General features: G+C 40.5%; 1 protein-coding gene across 1 annotated transcript in view; it reads right to left on the bottom strand.

Moving 5' to 3' along the window:
* Positions 1-21398, bottom strand: part of Cradd (CARD and death domain containing adaptor protein) — a 165586-nt gene extending 144188 nt beyond the window's left edge. The window contains exons 1-2 of the mRNA XM_076853207.1: positions 21288-21398; positions 19807-20110 (exon numbers count right to left, since the gene is read on the bottom strand). Coding sequence (XP_076709322.1) covers positions 19807-20104 — 298 coding nt within the window. The 5' untranslated portion in view covers positions 20105-20110; positions 21288-21398. The remainder of the gene's footprint in view (positions 1-19806; positions 20111-21287) is intronic.
* Positions 21399-22475: the final 1077 nt, after the last annotated feature.

Here is a 22475-nt window from a genome sequence, read left to right as displayed (position 1 = left end):
GCTCCAGCAACCATTTAGGACCATGAGACGACCTTGAGAATGGAAGTCATGTGTTAAGGATGGCAAAGCATAAAAACAGAAGGAGCCTTGGCTTCTGATAACTGTGGAGCAGCCACATCAGCTGTCTGAAAACTAACTACAAACTTTGTAGTATGTGTGTGCATGCATGCATGCGCTCACATGCATGAGTGCAAGCTCTGTTGGAACTCCATTCATTCACTGGTATTTATTTGCAGGCTGTTGTTAAATTTCCAGAAATTCACACACAGGAGTGTTTGAGGCACTGGGTTCAATCTCCAGCACTGCAAAAAAGAAGAGGTTCATAAGCATGTCAGCCCTCTCTCTATATCAACTACACTCCTTGAAGGACAAGGGCTCTCACTGCTATTTCTGATGTAATCCTTTGGTGTCTTTTAGAGCCCAAATTACTCTGTGAGCACTCAAAATGTTAACAAATTCCTTAGAGGATTGAGAAACCCAATATAGCTATACTTCTGAATAATAGAAATAGTACAATAACTATCTCAGGGAATAGGAAGGAATTCTTACCCTTGCTTGGCATTACTTGTCAGGAGGTTTGAGTCTCAATGACAAATGATTTCCTTCAAAGACATGATGGGAAGTTAGAAAAAAAATACACAAAACACCTAATGGACGGGAACAAAAGGTAAATGCTTTATGATTGTAAACCTTGCTTAACTCTTCTTGTGGTTAGTACTTAAATGCTACATTATCTCATAACCCCAATACTTAAAAATCTTGAGATTAAACCATGAGTAAGTACACAGGATAAGCTGAAATGAAATCCTCGTGTGAATGTGCAAAATACAAAGGAGTTTTATCTGTTAATTTACCTAATTGTTTATCTCTTATGTACAATTTTAGAAATAAAAGAAAAGGTTCAATGGGCCTGCTATGACAAATCTCTTCTGGCAAATTTAATTCAAAAGAAGTGGCAAAGATAATGGCATACTTTCAACAGGGAAAGTTTACCCTCTTTTGATTCTCCAAACAATTTTAAAACCAAGCAGTAGCTTTAATCCAGAACTTTGTTAAGCACCAAAAAAAAAAAAAAAAAAAGGAAAAAAGAAAAGCAAAGAAAGCTGATTCTTGTCATCAGAAAAACTCAAAAGCTTTCTTGAAAAAGCCATTTTTCCCCCTAGTCCTTCTCATACTATACCAGAGGTGAACAGACTTTCTATAAATGACCAGATAGTAAGTATCTCCGGGTTTGTGGATACAAACAAAGATACACAAAAGCTCTACTGCAACTACTCAAATCTGCCAGTATAGTGTGAAAATGGCTAGAGACAACATTCACAAATAAGCACGGCTGTGTTCCAATAAAATTTTATTTACAGGCACTAAAATGTGAATATCGTGATTTTTCAGACATCATGAAATCCTCTTTCTCTTTCTTTTTCAACCATTTAAAAATGTGAAAATTGGACAAGAGGTGTAGCTCAGTGGTAGAGTGTTTGCCTAACATGTGCAAGGCTCTGGAAATGAGTCCCTGCACTGGGGGGAGAAGGGAAAGTGAAAACCATGCTTAGCTAATAGGCCATACAAAACCAGGTAGTAGACAGATGTGGCCATGGGCTATAGTTTTCTAACCTCTGTGCTACATATCCCAAAGGCAAGGTGGCAATAAAAAATTGAACTTAGTTTAAAACCCGTTGAGTTTTTTCTAAAAGGAAGGAGGAGATAGTGAAATCAAAATATGCCACAGAACAAGAGAAACTCATGGGAATGAGTGAGATAGAGACTAGTCTGATAAAATGAATAGTTAACAGCTGGCAAAACACAGCAGCCACTAAGAAATGCCAAAGAATCACTTTCATAGAGGGATAAGCAGAGTTGTGTCTACTGGCCATACCTGCCTGCCTTGTGGTAAAAACAACAAAAAAAGAAGGAGGCCATGTCTCTAGGGCACCTGGCTCAGGGAATGGGCTATGAAAGTAGAACATCATAAAAATGGAGGAGCCCAGAATTTAAGAACCAAAGCTACCGTGTGCACAAAACTTTCTGTTATCCAGGCAAGAGCAGTCCTGATGTTGGAAGTCCACTGGGTATGCAAATGTTAGAGAGGTGGTTTCTGGTTTGGTTTTGGGCTATGTTTCTGAGCATATGAGTTCAAAGGGCTCAACCCTGAAAGCTTCAAATTTTCAGTCTTAGAATTTCCTTCATCTTTAGAAGATTTGGCCCTGGGCAGAGCTGGGCTTCAAGGGCTCTGACCTTTCGACCTGTATCTAACATGGGCCTACAAGACTAGAATTTCCAGCCATAAAGAAGACAAGAAGCATTTTCTCAGGTGAAATTCATTATTACAATAATTACTAATAATGGTGACAAAATGGATTCATAACTAGGCAGACAAGTTAGAAATTGCCTGGGATAGAAAATAGTCTGATAAAATGAATGGCTAATGGCTGACATGCAGCAAAAAACAGCAGCCACTAAGAATTGACAAAGAGTTGCTTTTATGGAGGGTTAAGTAGAGTTATTACATCTGCTGGCTATCCAGGAAAAGATGGGGGAAAAAAAAAAGATCCAGTTAAAACCCATAGGAACTGGTTTCTTAAGTCTATTGTCTGTTGCTATAACAAAATGCCTAGGAGTATGTAATTTATTAAAAAATAGACTTTTATTTGACACATGGTTCTAGAGGCTTGGAAGTCTAACAGCATGACACCAGCATCTTTATGGCATGTGGTCCTTACCTTCTTGCTGAATCATAACATGGCAAAGGGTATCATGTGTGAGATAGAGAAAGTCTGCCAGTTCAGGTCTTTCTTCCTCTCCATATAAAGCAACTAATGCCCCCACAGAGGCTCCACCCCCACGACTTCATCCAAACCTCATTATCTTCAAAGGCCTCTATTCTAAATTCCAGTAATATATAAATTTGGAGATTGTTTTCAACACAGAAGCTTTAGAGAGCTACATTCAAACCACAGCATTCTGCCCATTGTCCCCAAAATTCATATCCTTCTTAAATGAGAAATACATTCATTCCATCCCAATAGCCCCAAAGTCTTAACTCCTTCTAGCACCAACTCAAACGTCTAAAGCCTAGAGCCTCATCTGAATCAGATATGGATAAGAATCAAAGCATGATTCATTCTGGGGCAAATTCACTCCAGCCACGAGCCTGTGAAATCAAAACAAGGTATCTACTCCCAAAATAACAATAGTGTCACAGGCATAAGACAGACATTTCTATTTGAAAGGGAAAAATAGTAGTGAAGAGAGGAAACTGGTTCCAAATAAGTCCAAAACCCAATAGGAAAAACAACATTAAGCTTTATAACTCCATAAAAACCTTTCACTCCAGGAGAAAGACAGGGACATGCCTGGGGGATCTGGGTTCCCAAAGATTCAGGCATCCCTGTCTTTCCCCTGTGTCCTTGGAGTTTCATGCCTGCAGTTCTCCCAGGCTGGCACTGAGTGCTGGTAGCTCTACAGTGCTGGGGCCTAGGTTGTGGGTCTAATTCCCCTGGCTCCATTATCACAGCAGTGTCATGGATGACTTATGTGTCCTCCCAATTCATATGATGCAGCCCTACCTCCCAGTACCTCAATATGTGACTGTATAGTCATGCATCACATGATAATGTTTTAACAAGAATAGACCACATATATGATGGTGGTCCTACAAGAAGATAACAGTATCCAGCCATGGAAGCACACACCTATAATCCCAGATACTTGGAAGGCTGAGGAAGGAAGATTGTGAGTTCCAGATCAATCTGGGCAACTTAATGAAACCCTGCTAAAAAAAAAAAAAGATAATGGAGCTGAGAGGAGGCGAAGCAATAGCAAGAAAGAAAAAGAATGATTCTCAGTGCCAAGATAGCAATCAACCACCTAAATAACATCCCTGAACTTTACCAAAGGTCTCTGCTGCAAGGAGCTTAAGTCAAATGATGTAGCATGAACAATGACTCACTGTGTTGAAATAGGAAAAGGACAATTATGAAAACCCAAGAAAATAAAAGTCATCTTCAGTGACTGAAAAAAGAGTACAAGTCAAACAATGATATCCAGGAAGTTTCTACAAAAAAGGTGGGTGGGAGCCTCATTCTGAAATCAAATCCTTTAGGAGCTTCATGAACAGAGAGGAACAAAGCCAGAGGAGAGACAAGGGAGAAAGTGTCTACAGCAGAGTATCAGACAACATGAAAAATACTGCCTCTGTTTACACAGCACTCTAAGTTCTAGAAGATTCATTCACATGTCCTTTCATTTAATCTTACTTTACCAATGGAGATGAGTAGGAGGCATCTCTTTTACACATGAAGAGATTTAAACTTAGAGGAAAAAAATAATACAGCAGATAAAAGGTAGAAGCAGAACTTTATCTTGAGTCTAGAACCATATCTCCAAATGCTTACAAAGCATTTCACAGAATGGAATGCTGTGTGGTCCTGGGCTGGGTCTCCGCTTCCTCTTCCGAAAAATGGGAACAACAATAGTATCAACCTCATGCTTTTAAACAAAAGCACTTAAAGGAGCTAGGTCATAGTAAGTGCTCAGTAAATGTGAGACAAACATAAACCCACAAATCCACCCTCCCCTGTGTGTCCAACCTTGGTGAATTTGCATAGCTCAGCTCTTCAGTTCCATCTAATGATAACAACAAAAAAAGAATGATGACCCATCTCATCATAAGACCAACAACTGATGCTCTCTGAAGGCCTACTACACAGCCGGCTCTGTTCTGCTCTTGGCTCTATTATCTTAGTCATCTGGGTACCTTCTGGGCAGGAATTATGCCTCATTAACTTCTGTGCCTGTAACTCCTGGTTACAGTGGCTATTCAATACACCCTGGCTGGGCTGAAGCTCTTTCCACTGCCATCTTCAGCCTATCCTGCTACCCACAATGCTTTGGGGTGTTGAATTGGGAACTACAGAGCACGGGAGAAGGGATATGATTATTCTGTCAAAGATTTTAAGTCTCTTTGAAATACACTCTATGATTTAATGAAAAAAGTCATCAGGAATGTCCTTCCACGGGTGAGGAGAAAAAAGTCTACTACCCAAAATACCCACACATTTACAAATCTAGTCTACTGGAGGGAAACAAGTATATTTTTAAATGCCTCAGGCAAAAGCTTAATCATCTATAATCTAACAGCTTGTGGAAAACAATGAAAAGATTTTGAAATTTAATATTTAAAAGAATACAAACAGGAGACATTGAAAAAAATCAGGTTATATAATAATCTAGTGAAACACTTTGAAATAGAATACTCATAGGAAGATAAACAGAAAAATACTTTAAACAGCAGAGTGAAAAATACTCTTCATAGTTCCTTAAGAGGCACTTGGAGAAGGTCATTTAAGTCCAGTATTCCCCACCCCAACCCTCTGCTCACTGAAATAGCAACAGGCCTTGATAATAATTTGAAAAGACTACTTTGAGTTGTTTCAGAAGTTTTACTCTTTGAAAAAAAGCAATATTTTTTTTCACATGCACACACATATAATCTTCCAAATGTTCTTCTTTATTTGGTATCATGTAAAGAATTCCAGATGTGAGCATTAATGTCAAGTAAATAATAACTTTCTGGAAATGACTAGAGTTTAGAGAGAGCTTCTAAAATGGAAATTCCTCTGGTGATGATGATAGGGTGCAGAACACACTACCCCTAAGCACGGCACCATTCAATCTGAGAAAACAGTGGAAGCAGGGAGGTCACTCTTACCTTTCCCCTGGCTGCTTCCCTGAAGCAAGTCATAAAACCCCGGACTTTCTGACCTTCCCTGAAGCAGGCCCTCAGAGCCTCATGTGTGTAAGACCCTCCCAATACCTAAGGGAAGGGAGCATCCATGTCTCCAAAGGTACAGAGGAAAACGAGGATAGGCGCCCAGCTCATTGCTATTAGATCATCCTGCATCCCGCCACGCTCCTCCACAACTGCCCACAGTCATCAGTGAGCACCAAAATATACACGTTCATTTCTCCAGGTCTTCATTTCCTTATGAAGGCTTCTGTGTCATATAAACTTACAGCGAAATAAGTGGTATGCTTTTCTCTTGTCTCTTTCTTGTTCCAGGGGCTTCAGCCATGAAGCTGGGATAACTGAGGAAAAGATATTTTTCTTCCCTGCAGTTAAAACTCATGTTTTGAGATTTCAAAAATAAAAACAAGAAAAACCCAATTCCAAATATTTCTGCTATACTTCACTATTAATTTATTATGAACAGTGTTATCTTTTAAAATTGATATTAATTGAAAAATAAACATTCATATATTTATTATACATAACATGGTGATCTGAAATATATATTCTATCTTAGTCTGTTTATGCTTCTATGACAAAATACCACAGACTGGGTCATTTACAAATGATAGAATTTTTAGTTTTCTATTTTTTAAAATTTTTTTGGCAATACTGGGGATCGAGAGTAGGGGCACTTTACCACTGAGCCACTTCCCTAGCCCTTTTTATTTTCTATTTTGAGACAGGGTCTCAGTAAATTGTGGAGGCTGACCTTGAACTTCCAATCCTCCTGCCTCAGACTCTCAAATTGCTGGAATTACAGGTGTGTGCCACTGCCCCCAGTTAAAGAATAGACATGTACTTCTCATAGTTCTGGAGGCTGAGAAATCAAGGTCAGGGTGCCTGCACTGAGCCTGGTGAGATCCTTCTCACAGCATCTTCACATGGCAGGAGGGGCCAGCACTGCACCCTCACATGGCACAAGGTGGAAGGGCAAAACAACTTACCCTAGTTCCCTCAAGTCACATCCTCAAAGGCCCCACTACTTAACACCACCAGATTGTGGATTAAGTTTTAACACAGGAATTTTAGGAAACATTCAGACCATAGCATATACACACTGTGGAGGGGTTGAGATAATTAACATATGCATTACCTTTTATACTTATCATATTTTTAGGGTTAGGACACTTAAAATTTACCTTCTGTGATTTTTCAAGAATTTAATTCAGTATTAATTATAGTCACCAGGTTATACAACTAACCTCTTGTACCTTTTCCTCCTTTTTTTTTTTTTTTTTTTTTTTTAATTCTTTGAGCAACATCTCCCCAACCACCTCTCTCTCAGGCCCTAGTAACCACCATTCTATTTTCTCCTAAGATTTTAACTTTTTCAGATTCCACATATACATGAGATCATGATATATTTGTCTTTCTGTGTTTAGCTTATTAGATGATATCCTCTAGGTTCATGCACATTGCCATAAATTATAGGATTTCCAACAAGCCTGTAATTCCAGAGGCTTGGGAGGCTGAGGCAGGAGGATCACAAGTTCAAAGCCAGCCTCAATAACTTAGCAAGGTCCTAAGCAACTTAGCAAGACCCTGTCTCAAAATAACAAAAGGGCTGAGATGTGGCTCAATGGTTAAATGTCCCTGGGTTCAATCCCTGATAACAACAACAACAAAAAAAAAAACTTTAATGTTTAAAATGATAGTATTTCCTTTTTAAAGGCTGAATAGTATTCAATGTGTATATCTACCATATTTTCTTTATCAATTCATTTGCTGATGGATACTCAGAGGTTGATTCCATATCTTGATTATTGTGAATAATGCTGCAGTGATATCTCTTTGACATACTGATTTCCTTTGGATACAGATTTCAGTAGATGGCAGTAGTAGGATTGTTGGGTTGTACAGTAGTTCTAGTTTAATTTTCTGAGGGATTTCCATATTGTTCTCCATAATGATTTATTAATTTACATTCCCACTAACAAGATCATATCCTCCAATATTTACCTTTTATCTTTTTGATCATAGCCATTCTAATAGGTATGAGGTAATATATAACTGTGCTTTTAATTTGTCCCAATGCCATTTATTGAAGAGATAAGAAAAGAAAGTTAGCCCAATATCCCTGATGAATATAAATGCACAAATCATAAATACTAGCAAATCAATGTCAACAACACATTACAAGGATCAATTCACCAGGATTAAGGGAATGCAAGGATGGTTAACATATGCCAATCAATAAATGTAATACACATCAACAGAACAAAGAACAAAAATCATATGCTTGTTTCAGTAGATGACAGTGAAAGAATTTGACAAAATTCAACATCTTTTCATGACAACAACTCAACATATTAGGAATAGAAAGACTGTACCACAACATAATAAGAGCCACATGTGACAAACCCATAGCTAACATCATATTCAACAATAGGAATTTAGAAGTTTTTCTTCTACCATCAAGAACAAGACAAGGATGCTCTCTCTCACCACTTTCATTCAACATAATACTAAAAGTCCTAACCAAAGCAGTTAGCCACGGTGAAGAAATAAAAAGGCTCAAATACAAAGACCTAAAAAGGCACATTTGCCCATAGATTCAATACATGACTAATAATAAAAAGAGATTGAAAGTGAAGAGATAAGTTTAAAAACTAAACAAATAAAACATTTCCATGGCATCTCATTCAATGTCTCTATTTTGTTAAATCACATAGAGAAGTCTTTTATCATCTTTGGTATTTTTTTCTAATCTTTCATTTGGTAAACTGTTAAAAAGAGAGTGTGACAAACAGACACTGACATACACACAATGAGAATGTTGGCTACATGTGAGACCTAAGGCAAGAAAGGGGTCAGAAAATAAGGAAGCAGTGCTAGCCTAAGTAAGGTAACCTAGGACATGTGACCTACTCAGAACCACGAACAGGTCTTAGAGGTAAAATAAGACAGTGTAGTGATGAGAAGTGTGGTCTGGACTGTTGGTCTTCAAAGCCCAGGCCTGTTACTACCTCAGTGTGTGAACCTGGACAATTTATCTAACATCTTAGTCTACTCACCTGTAAAATGCAAATGAAGATAATAGTACCTACCTCCAAGAGTTATTATGAGGATAGAGTGAGTTTCTATATATCAAATAAGTGTGTGACACTTAACCCAGTACTTAATTCAGATTCTTTCTAACCCCCTCTCTATATCAACCCTATTTTCAATCTATTCTTTTTCTCCAAAGCATTCTGATTTTGAAAAGGTTTATGAGGACCTAGCTTGCTCCAAACTTGGCTCACAGTCTTTGAATCCTGAGGGCACAATGGAGAAACTTGACTGGAGATACTCATCCCAGTGGCCTTAAATCTCCCTTGCTGCCTCATTCCTGCCCTTATTGACTCCTGCAATTTCGGCCATTCCTTCAAAGTTGGGAACTATACGGTAAACTTCAGAGAAATTTTTATTTTTGTTTATATTAGCATAAAGTTCTACTGCTAAAACCAAAGAACTCTACATACTGTTAGACTTGGTTACATGCCTTCCTTCCCTCATCTATAAAGAAGGGTCTCTAAGATCCTTTCCAGCTCTAACCTATAGTTATAGCAACAGGACAAGTCCCAGCAGACACGGTCCACCTGCTCTGTATTCTCTGTAACAATCTCACCATTACCACTCTGCACCTGTGCAGCATATCAACAAATGGTAGAACTGAGAGGTGATTTTAGAGATTAATATTTAGGCTCTAAAACCACAAGCCAGGACTGAGGGTGTAGCTTAGTGGTAGAGCACTTGCCTAGCAAGCAGAGAGCCCTGGATTTGATCCTCAGCACTGCAAAAGAAATAATAATAAAATTAGTAAATTTTTAGAAATTTTTAGTAAATTATTAGAAATAATAATAATTTAGTAAATTTTTAGTAAATTATTAGAAATAATAATAAAAATTAGTAAATAAATAAAAAGATAAAATCACAAGCTTCTCATTTGCCACTGTGATGTCAAAAAAATATATATTGGTCTTCACTCTTTTCCTGGTATACAACTCCTAAAATCCTTAGAATCTCTATGCCGCTTCTCCACACCTCAGCCTGTGCGTCCTTCCTAACATAATACATGGGCAAGCGTGTTTCCCTGAGTTCCACAAGTAGCCCCAGCAAATTAATTGAACCCAAGAAGGGAGTAAATGGTGACCCTAATTTAAAGCCAGAGGAACAAACTTGCGACTGGCATTAAAAACAGGTGCAGTCTTAGGTACTTAGCAATCTCAACTGAAGGATCAGATACTACCACCAGGTAGATGATGTCAGAATTGAACTGAATTAGAGGACACCAGTTGGTGTCCTTGCAGCAGCACAGCTTGCTTGGGATCAGGGAGGACTCCCGCACATTTGGTCCCAGAAGCATTCTGGGTTGCATACTGAGTGAGAGTGCGGGGGAAACTGAGTTTGTTTATTCCTATTTCCTTCCAGCCAGTTATGACATCTCAGCAGTGTTATTTTGGTAACAGCGTTGCCACCCTCTCTGCCATGGTGCTAAGTGTAAATAGAACCTGAACATTTCCAGGAATTATCAACTTGGCAGTTCTCTCAAGGAGTTAAGGTTTCTTTTATAACATTATCAAAAGAAAGCCTAGGACTGAAACCTACCCCAAACTTCTTCTTCATGTTACACTGCTTCTTCAATTAAAATGTAATGTTTGGAAAAAATACAACACATTCCTTTCTCACCCTCCTTAGGGAATTGCCCTCCAAGGGCACTCTCCTTTTGCCCAAACGGAAGAACAAGTATGAACACAGCTGCCTGTTAACACTAAGCAAAGCAGGCATTCCTGCAGCTAGCTGCAGCGGCCCGCATGTATGAACCATACCCCCCCCCCCCAAAAAAGGGACACCACCTCGCTGAGCATGCACTGAAACTGAAGCAGCAGCACCAGAAAAGCTGGTTGCTGAACAGATAGCTTTAGGCAGCAGAATTCAAGAACTGCAAAAGTGGGGCTGATTCCATTGCCAGAGGGACCAATTCACTGTTCCCTCATCACAGTTGAGATTTAGTCTTCTTTTATTCTCAAGGTAGCAGCTGGGATGGGAGAGACACAGACCCTTCCTTGACCCCAGGTAGGCTTACATTATACCCTAACCTCCCAGCCAAAATAACGGTAAAATGAGGGAGAGGGGGAGAGGGAGATACTGGGCAGGAATGAACCTCAGGACAACAGGCAGGAAAGAGAAAGCAGCCAAGCCCCTCAGGTGTGCGACTAGGCAAGACTGGGGAGGGAGGAGGGAGAGCTAGTAATGATGGGCTCTGGAGCAGCCTAAGGTTATCAGAATTTGGGAGGGGAGAAAGGTGAATTATGAGCAAATATTTTTATAGGATATGAGTCTACCACGCGGCCAGCGCAATGGTTTCATTAATGAGGTTCTTGGCATAAAAGTTAGCTAGTGAGATCGAAATAAACACACAGACTCAGTTACCTTTTTCTATGACCAGGTCCGAGACGGCTCCCCTCTCTGGTTCCCTCCTCTAACCGCCTGGCAGGGCAGCAAGGATTACTCAGGGCTAGCAGGAGAGAGAGAGAGCGAGCACGCCAGGGAGTAGCCTTTTATTGGGGAGCAAGAAATTCAGGGGAGAATTCCATCCAATGAAGGTTGAAGGGGGGCCGCACTCCAAGGTCAGGGTCAGTGATTGGGCCCCGGGGTCAGTGGTCAGTCACACCCCCACACGGACAGGTTCTCTCATCAGGAGAGGGCCGGGAAAGCTCCGACACAGCCAGAGCGCCTCAGACCCTAACCGGGAGTCACCCAGTCACGTGTGAGAATGGCTTCCGACATATGAGTTAGCAGGCTTTGAAGTCAAAGTGCCTGGATTCCAAATTCTCTCTACTAACGACAGTGTGTCTTTTTCAGAAAAATATTTAATATCTCTATGTCTACATTTTCTCATCTGACTAATGAGGGTAATAATCGACCTCATCAAGTTATTATTATTTATTAAATGGATAAATAAATGCAAAGGACTTAGAAGGGTACCTGGCACACAGTAGGCCCCCCTTAAATACAATTATTTTACCAATGACATCTGAGGTTCTTGGTAATATACAAGAAATACTAAAACTCATTTCCCCCCCCTCCGACCCCCCCCGGTACCGGGAGTTGAACTCAAGGGCACTTGGCCACTGAGCCACATCTCCAGCCATATTTTGTACTTTATTTAGAGACAGGATCTCACTGAGTTGCTTAACACCTCGATTTTTTGCCGAGGTTGGCTTTGAACTCGAACTCCTCCTGCCCGCACAGGTGTGCACCACCACACCAGCTGAACTCATTTTTAATTCAAACAAAATTTTGGCAGACAGCCTGTCTGACCACCCTGCGGAAGGAGAGACTAGGCCAGTTGCACTCTGACCAGAGGCCATCTGTCTCTTTCTTCTCATCTATTCTCAAGCCACGTTCAGCTCAGCTTATATCTGAGAACAGATAAAAGTTCCAACAGATATAAAGCATCCAACTTCTTCATTGGTGGGTTTGTCTCCATTTGGACACAGTTTGAGCCACAGAACACAAAGTATTTTGAGATTTTGCAACTACCACACAATGTGAACAGGTAAAATGAAAATAATGCCTCCAATTCAAATTCTCCAGCTAATGCAAAAACCTACAATTTTGTTCTTATGTGCATCCAGCCTGTACACCCCATTCCTCATAGAGCACTAATGGATTTTAGTGTTGGTAGTGTCTTCACTACCAACATTACGGGGTCCAAGATTCTGAAACATTCTTAAGCAACAGTGTTTAAGAAATTCAAGAAGGAAAAACATTTGCAAACTAATATCCTTCTACACCTCCATTTCTACCACCCTCTACCTCCTCACACCTGAAAACAAAAACAACTCTTTAAGTAAGAGCACAGCTTTGGGAAGCCCATAGTTGGGGAGCAGTAAGTGAGCAAAGAGCCACCTACCTAATCAGCTGGTCAGATCTCAAGGTTCTTAACCCTGGGTTGTATTTTAAAATAACTTCCTGAGGTATTTGTGTTTGTGCCTATGTTTGCAAACTAAAATGTGTGCCTTATCTATGCTACATTGTCCCAGGCCCCACTTTCAAAGATTTTGTAAAGGATTGACCTACAGCAGAGTCTGAGCATCAGAACTTTTTAAAAGTTCCCCAGGTGATTCCAGTGCACAGCCAGAAAGACTGAGCTAAACCCACCTCTGAGGTCAACAGGGTGATTGATGTAGCCAAATGGTCCAAACATCCACAGGAGGGAGGAAAAAGTCACAGTCAGACTTTCTAAGCAAAAAGAACATTAAATCCATTTTTTTAAGTGAAATAGAGGCATCCCTGCTGGGGCAAGACCTGTCACATGTTTCACTATTCCTAGAAAGAGCTGCAATTAGCTGCCAACAGATGCATTATTTCATCAGTCTCATAAATACTCGATAAAAGTCTTCCGCTCTTCCTTTATGTCAGCTTTGCAGAAGCTGAGAAAAAAACTTCTGATAAGATGCACTACTAAACTATCGTCATTTTTTAATGATTAAAATTAGCACTAATAAAAATAAGATATTTTAGTAAAACCTCATCCCAGTATACCTCTAAAAGCCCTTGAAAATTTTCCCCTTAAAATAAAAATAAAAATACATTAGAATACAATTTTTAAAAAGCCTCTTTCAATTATTAACACCACAGCATAATACAATTCCATTTCAAACCCAGTGGGGAGCCAAGATTTCGAGGCAGGAAAAGTCCTAAATCAAGACTTGGGAGGCTGGGATTCCAGTCCCAGCAATAAATTACATCAACTAGCTGTGTGATCGTGGGCAAGCTGACTTAATCTCCTAGGCCTCTGTTTGCTCAGAGAAAAATTAGATGATCTTTGAGTCCCTCCCAGCTCCCAAATTCCATAACACCAGAATCTGGCTCCATCTTGCTGACTGTTACAGCAGCAGATACATGTGTTTAACATTTAGAAACTTATAAACTTAGTAATTCTACTAATAAGCTTAACCAGTTCCTGTCACTGCGCATAAACTGCCTGGGCAAAACTGAAAGTGCCTTGAGAGCAGCAGCGTCTGCATCTGAACAGAGCCAGAGCCCTCTCGCCCTCACCACGCCAGCCAGGTCCCGGCTCCTCCCCGCACTCCTGCCACGCTGTACACTTGGGAACACATGAAAAGCACCTTCACACTCCTTGCCATGTCCCCAGGGCTTCCTATTATGTTTTTAGTATTTTTCTTTATGTTGTCTCTCTCTCTCTTTTTTTTTTTTTTTTGGTACTGAGGTTCAAATCTGGGGACTTGAACATATTGGGCAAGTATTTTACCACTGGGCTACATCACTAGCCCTCTATTCACTCATTTGTGCTTAATTAATCCAGTTTGTCCCATTGTCCCAGCTGTGGAACACTTTTAAATTAAAACTTAAACTTCATACATAATATATGGTCTAATTATGTAACATAATAATATGGAAATTAGCATAATGGAAAAATGCCAATATAATATAACAACAGTAATTAATAATATATGTAAACTCTAAATTATTATCTCCAACCTATTTTAATGTATCTATATCAATTTCACTGAGATAATCATAGAATTGGAAATCCTGGGACTTAACTGGTTAAATAAAAATAATGTATTTTTAATAGGAACTTGCCCTGAATGAAAGGAACCCATTAAAATTGATACTCCCCTGACACACACAAAAAAAGCAATACAACTAAATTCTAGCTAATTATTTAAGGCCAACAGAAGGCCTTAAGCATGAGAACCTCTGATCATTCTTTCCAAGACTATAACAGAAGTAAAAAGCAAACGCATTCCCATTGTGTGATTAAGCATTATTTAATCCCATGTCCACAAATCATCTCGAATCATCTTAATAGCAGCCAAGGTCACGTCTGTACAACAGGAAGCACAACAAACAGTGGTGACTGAGCCTACGCAGATATGGAATGTGGTTCATTTCTATGAGGATGGTGTCTTATCTAGTCACACTGTCACCCATGCTCCCACTCTAGTTCCTGTGCCCTTGCGGGCCACTCTGTTACAGAAGTCAGGTCTCCACCCAGTGTCCCCACATCAGAGAGGCTTCCCTGGCCACCCTCACTCCCACACACACTCTTCACAGCATTCATCAGCACCAGATAGGTTATTTATTCATTTGCTTATGGTTTGTCCCCAGTTCTTTACCCTCTCCCCCCAGAACCACAGAGCTCCAGGAGAGCAGGGACTTTGTTTTGGTTACTGCTATACCACTGGCACCGGACATCTAGCACATGGTAGAAACTGATCAGGTGTTCTCCCTTCACACACACGAGGCCACAGGTGAGCACTACTCAGCCACAGTGAAGAGCCTGGACAACCCATAGGGAGATAAACTGAGATCAATACAGAAATTATGCAGAGCAGGCTCAGTTATGCAGCATGACTGCAGGATCCTACAAGAAGAATCCCTAGCTAGAAATTTCTCTAATGAGCCTATTACAATGTCTGTAAGTCTGCCACGAGAGCTTAGTAACTGCTGATGCCTCCAAGTGTATACCTCAGAGCCAGAGTGCATCTCAGGTGGCAGCTGAGATGGCTCAACATGATTATTCAAGAACAGCTCCACAAGGGACAAGCTGAGCCCTGGAGCCATAGGCAGGAGGAAAAGAGAACAGCCAGAGCCCTGAACACCGTGCCAGTGAGGACAGCCAGGCAGTCTGGGGCATAGGGTCCTTGGGGAAAACCTGCTAAACAAGTGACAGTCTCAGGACAGCCACTCCAGCAGGCTCAAGAGCTGAGGTGTCTGGTGCTCATTACAGGAGGCGCTGAACTGTGTCCCAGAGATCTGTCCTTCACTCTTGACAGTGGCTAAGAATACATAAAGCAAGAATCAAGAGAGGGAGGAGAGAAAAACTAAAAAACAAAACTCCCAAGTCTAAAGGAAGACTGGGGTAAAAGGCAGGGTTACTAGGCAGACTGGTAAGTGAAAATCTTGGCAGAGAGCCAGTCCCACAGCCAGGGCCAACCTAGGGAAAACAGGTCCCATGGCCCAGAGGCCTCTCTGCCTTGAGGCTAAGTCTCACCAGACAGTGCGGCTGGGGTTGCAGATGAACCTTTCCAGATTCAGATGAGCCCAGGCACTGGAGTGAGTGGTCAGGGCAGGCAGGACCCACAGGGAATGGGAAGCCAGGCTGGCACAGGCTGCTCACACTCACATACCACACTGTCCCCATCTCCTAAAATGATAGGACTGGAGTCCAGAAAGGATGTCCAGATGATCTAACATCTAGTATGTGACCTTGGCCAGAGAGGGACATGCTGTAAAGTGTTCCTTCCACAGTGTCACACAGATTAAGTCATTTTATCATCAAAATTTCCCTTTTAAAAGGTAAGAATCCTTATAGGGTAAAAAAAAAAAAAAAAAAGTCATCCATTTATGTCTTAGCCTTTTTTTTTTTTTTTTTTTTTTAATTAACAGAGATTGGGAGACCTAGGCAGATTCTGAAAAAAATTCAAAGGTTTTAGTTTTTTGTTTGTTTGCTTTTATGTTTTAGGATTCCCTGGGTGTGTGTTGTGGGGTGGTGTGGAAGAATAAAAGGAGAACAAGATACAGTTCACTAAAGAACTACATCCAGCACACAAATAAGCAACTAACCAGGATTACCTCCCCCCCGCAAAAAAAAAGTCTGAGCCAGTTCAAAATTGATAAATGAAAAATAAAAATTAAATAAACAAAAGGAAAACCAAGAATCTGCTAGAAGAACACAACAAGAAAACTTAAAATCAGTTCATTCTTAAAGAGGATCAATCTCTTGCCTAGAGAGAAGGCCACTCCTTCTCAGGTTCTCAAGGCCTCTGAAGAGAAGGCCAAGAAATCCATACAAACAAATTAATGATTGCAACCAAAATGAGTGAAAAGTAAGAGGCGGTGAATCATATACATTCAGACAGAAGCACCACATTTTCCCACAGTCCAGTTCCTCAAAGATCAAAGATGCTACTACAACAATGTAAGTGGCCTACTGCAAAGCTTGTTAAAACTCTCTGTTACAATGCTGGAGAAGCCCTGAGGTCTGAGGAAATAGCCTTCTGGGTTTATCTGCTTTTTTCCAGAGACATTAAATTGGAAGGAATTGTACCTCTGATAGTCATCCAGAATTAAAAAAAAAAAAAAGCAATGAAAAACAAACAAAAAAAAACTCCCTAGGTTTCCAATTCATTAAATTCCAACTTAATTTAAGATTTAAAATATTGCTATGAAATTAATTACTTTAAACATTTAAATATATTTTAATGTCTCAAGCAAGAAGGTTATTAACTGTCAACTCCTTTAAAATATATCATTTCTTTCATCCCTTCCCTCCTATACATTAAATATCTACATATACATATCCACACATTTACCACTAGAATCCATACATACTATATTCTTCAACGACATGCAGATTTTAAAAGTGATTTCCATGATATGGAAACTACAAAGTGAGGAAGAGAATGAACAACAAACCCCAAATTCAGGATTTACTAGTGAGTGACGGTTAAAAAGGAGGGGACTGGAAAGAAGCACCAGGGATTCTCAAAACAATTGTCATATTTTTCTTAAACTGAGTGATGAGAAGACAGATGTTTACTTTACCTTAATCTTCAAATATTACTTATATTTTATAATATTATTTTAAATAGTCAACATTTAATAGAAACACCTATCCAAAAAATGAATGTATGTAACTGTCATGGTGGAAGGTACACAGAGACATACATAAATCAAACCTCTGCTTCAGAATACTTTTTTCAATAGCAGTGTCACTCAATAAAAAGGAAAACAATTACAAATACTGTTTCTTTATAAGTCACACTATCTCTCCATTTGACCCCTTCTACAAAATTAACAAACTTTGAGGAAAACCTTATATTTCTAAACTTCAACACACATATATGCACAGTTTTTCTCCACTATATACTGCTTCATTCTGCTTGCTTTCAAAAACCTATTTTTCCCTCAGTTTCTCTGTAACTTTCATGTGGTAGAAACAGTCTTAACTGCTTCCTGCTGTCTGAACGAATCTGAGGAAATGGGGGTCACACTTCCACAAAAGAGGTGCAGCAATACTATTTACATTACCTATAATGATCATATAATTAAATGTTTTAATAGTGAAAGGCTTTCGATTCCCCTGGTTTGTTGTTTCCAACTATGTGCTGCCAGGAGGAACCTCTAAGTCAAATACCAGGAAAGCACCAATAATTTTTTAACATCTCCCCAATCCTGAGTTATGTGTTCTGCTTTCAGTAAATTAGTAGAAACATCTTAAAATACATTAGCTTGGATTTGTTCAGACAGCTAGAGCATTTAATTTAGTAAGCACAGTCCATGCTGAGAACATCCGTGGTCCTCCAAGGCCAGCCATTTTCAGTATTTCAAAAAGTCTAAACCATACATTTACATGTAATTTAGTCAAGCTAGGAATAAAAATATTTTTGTTTTTTCCACTGAGATTTTTATCGGTCTTCCTAACTGATTATCTCATGCTGGTCTAAGATTCAGACATATGTCATTAATGAAAAAAGGAGAATTATGATTATTTAATACTATGTGGTCTGAAAAAAAAATCATTCAAAAGATGACGTAATAAAAATAAAAGCAATAAAAGTGGTCTCATATTAGTAGCATATTTTTAAACTAGCTATACTTGTATTTAAAAACCAGCAACAACAAAGTCTAGGGACCACTGACTTAGAGTAGTTTTAATTACCACTGTATCAGAAACTCCAGAGGATGTTCATATATTAGCTCTGCTAAGAAAATCTGTAACTCAGTTTGGATTGTCTTTACAAAATTAAAACCAAGCCAAGTATCTAAGACATCTCTACCAATTTAGTGAAAACAAAACATAAATGTAGGATTGGGAAGATGTTAAAAAATTATTGGTGCTTTCCTGGTATTTGACTTAGAGGTTCCTCCTGGCAGCACATAGTAGGAAACAACAAAACAGGCGAACTGAAAGCCTTTCACTATCAAAATACTTAATACAAAAAAGATCATTTTGTACTGCTGTACATCATGAGTAGAAGCATAATTCCCATTTTCATTTCTTCAGATTCACTTAATTTTCTGTCAAAAATCTGCAAGTCAACTTTCAATTCTCTTCTAAAATTTTATTCTTTTTTGCCACATGCCTGCAATCCCAGCTACCAAGAGACTAATAGCAGGAGGATCACAAGCTCAGGGGGCCAGCCTGGGCTGAGGATGTACTTCCATGGTAGAGTAGGCACCTGGCATATACAAGGTCCTGGGTTCAATCCCCAGTACTGAAAAAAAAAATATATATATATATCATTTTTAGTTGTTCATTTCTCTGTTCCTCGATCTTTGTAAAAGGTAGGGGTGATGAGAGCTGTTAAAAAGGAACAAATGTTTCATAACGCATCTTCCTGCCACAAGCTAGGCCAACAGCACCAGAACTTTTTCTTTTCTACTGCTTTCAATTCTTAAAATCAAAATGAGACCCTCCCCAAAGTATTGCCCTTACCAAATTAAATACTACAGATATCCGAACAGAGCCAAACCAAAAAGGACACTTTAAACCAATAGCCTTTAAAAACGAAGTCAGTCAGGCTTCAAAACAATCCCCTTTGGCCTTGCAGGACAGCCCAGGGGACAGGTGCAGGACATGCCTTCCTAGAGGCTGTCTCCTCCTCCATGAATTTGACCTTTTCCAGCTGGCAGCTCTGGCACCCCACAAATCAGTTATCAGCAGGCCAAAGCCTGCTTTCCCATCTGCACTTTCCAAATGGCTCCTGATGCCAAGGGCTGAGATATGACCTGGCTCTCTGATGAGAACATGCCTCCCAAGTGACTTGCCAAGTTTCCCTGGAAGCATTTTCTAAATGGACTCTGAGCTCCCTCCACAACCTCTCAGTCATGGTCCATTCTTCCTCTCCTACATTGCCACCTCCTCACCCTATTCCTTCCAAACTCTTTACTCACTTGCATGAAACACTGACCCCTGCCCACATTAACGTCCAATCCAAAAGGTGTAAGTGCCAACAATTTCGGAGCTGGTTTGAAGTGATCCTTTGGAGGCCTACCTGCAGGCAGCTCAATGACAGCTTCTTCCCTTGCCTTCTCCAGCTTCTCCTTCACCCAGGGAAACTCCTGCAGGGAATCTAGGAAGGCATCAAATGCTTTTGGACCCCTAGAAGGGAGGATATCCAGCAGCAGCATTGTTTTCCGTAGGCCTGTGGCTTGAGCTTTGATTTCTTGGACATGGTTTTCTGTCAAGATTCCTTCCTGGTAAAGGTACTGAAGAACCAGTCCCTCCACCAGTACCTCTGCACCCAGCTCCAGGCGGAGGGAGCGGAGCACTTGCTTGTCTCTGGCCTCCATTTCCCCCTGGAAAGAGACAAAATCATGGCTCAGATTATCGGAATGCTGATGCACCCCTAGAGGTAGTTGCTGCAGTGTTAACAACTGGCAGATTTTTGAAACTTAGCATGCTGAATATCAGGCCATGGTGTTTACTACAAGGCTGTTAAAACAAGCCAAGTTAACTTCAGATACGTCCCAAAGCAGGGAACAACAGTGGAGATGAATCATCTTTTCTGTTTCTGCTTTTTACATAATGAAGTCCTCTTTCCATACAGAGATCTGACCAAAAAGCAGGCCAGAGACTTTGCTTAAAAAGTCTTAAAAATGTGTATGCAAGGATTACAGAGAGGCATTTTATTTTAACACATTTTAGAGAAGAAATGGTGTTTTTCTCCTAACAGTGCCTTCATCAGACTGCCGGCCACCATCACTGCAAATTTCCAAAAATGACCACGGGCATCTGCAGAACCTGACAAGCAACGGGAGTGGAGGACAGAAACCAGAGGTACCAATGAGTTTAAGGATCTTTTTCACTAACAGAAAAGGCCTTTACACCATCGTCACTTACAAGTAATATATTTATTGCATGTGTCCAGTGTACAATAAACCTTATGCAGTCCGAATCTCCATCACTGCACTGCCCTGGCCACACACGCACGGGGCATTTAGTGAGTTATTCTCCTTAACAATAATAATTTTTAAAAGGCCACACGCCGACACTGGTCAGAAGCCACTCAGGTTTTGAAGGTCGCTGGCGACTGAGGCGGCTGGGCGGTGGCGACGTAGCCTGTGTGGCGCGGAGGGGGCGGACGGGGCTCCCAGCGCCGGGCCCGCGCTCCTCAGCTCCCCGGGGCGGGGGCGGGGACGGGCAGGTGAGGAGGAGGAGCGGGTCCGTATTTGCCTTCGAGCGCTCATTTGGAACTTAAAAAAAAAAAAAAAAATCCCGGCCTCGGCAACTGAAATCTTTATTGTGTCACACACAGAACGAACTGTGAGAGATTTTTCGGGGCAACGTGAACCGCGGAAGGATCTTCACAGCGGACCGAGGGGAGAACGGGACCCGGCACCGCCACCCCAACCCTGGCCGGGCTCAGAATCCAGAACAAGTTAAGAAGGCGAAAGAGCCACCCAGGGCCCAACGCCACAGCGCGAGGCTATTCGAGAAATTTTTTTTTTAAAAAAATGGATTCCTGTTACTTACGTCTGCAAACACGTAGCTTAAAAAAAAAACTACAACCGGAATCCAGCCTGTTAGGAAACCTGTACCATAAGCACCATCTTTGTTGAAGGCGAAATCCCTAAACAGGAAGTATTGCCGCCATCTTTGTTGAGGGCAAGCACAGGAAGTGCTGTGGCCATCATTTTTGAGGGCTCCAGGGTCAGTTTGAAGTTTTTCCTGCCATGTTTGCTGTGGGTAAACAATACACTCGCCTGAAAATGGAAAACAACTTAGATAAACTAGGAGTAAATGGGTCATTGCATCTTAACACAATAACTCCACCCGGGCCTTGCACACAATTGCCACGAGAAGCAGGTCAAAAGTCACTTTAGCAGCAATGTCTTCCCTGACTACTGCGTTTAAAACGTCAACAAACCCACATTTATTAGTGCTCCTGTCCTTTCCAGCTTTATTATTACCTATAACACATATCATTGCTTTATTAAAACATTTTTTTACTTATTCACTTAGACTCTGTTTTCCACCTCTAAAATGCAAGGTCATTTCTTGACCTCAACAGGGTTTTTTGGCCACAGAGCGGAAAAGTCAGATGGATTCCGTGGCAGCAATCAGCAAGATACTCTAGACCTAGAAGGAATGGGAGATGCTCAGAATCACTGGAAGGGCTGGCTGAGGGCTGAGGATCGAAGAATGACTCTGCAGACAACACTGCCAAACCAGCTCTTGGCCGCAGTCAGAAGATGGACTCTGGAAGTTATTATTCGTCTTCCTCGTCTCCAACCTCCCTCAACAGTGACTGCGCAATTAAATGAGCACCGGACGACCGCTGCAGAAAAACTATGCTCTTTCGATTGTTTTATGTATTTTCCAGCAACATCAGAACAGCACCTGCAGCTGTAAGCAGTTGGTGAGGCCAATTCACAGGGAGAACAAAAGCGGCAAGTATGTCTAGGGCAAATGCTTTCCATCTTGGAAACAGAGAGGTGTACTAAATTGAGGAGAGGTTGGTGCTGAGGACCAATCTGCATTCAGCACATTTTTAATCTGGAAAGCAAGACAACATGCATGACCCAAATATAAAGAGATACGAGAATGTCAATTCAAGTTTTCTTCCTCAAATTCCTTTATGAAATGAGATGGCCGATCAATAAATTCATTCATTTCAAAATCAATTGGATGATATATACAGAAAGTCACCTTCTGCTAAAA

This window comes from Callospermophilus lateralis, chromosome 4, assembly GCF_048772815.1.
Source record: "Callospermophilus lateralis isolate mCalLat2 chromosome 4, mCalLat2.hap1, whole genome shotgun sequence".
Lineage (NCBI taxonomy): Eukaryota > Metazoa > Chordata > Mammalia > Rodentia > Sciuridae > Callospermophilus > Callospermophilus lateralis.
Note: the sequence above shows the minus strand (reverse complement) of the source record. Positions and strands in the feature narration are given on the sequence as shown.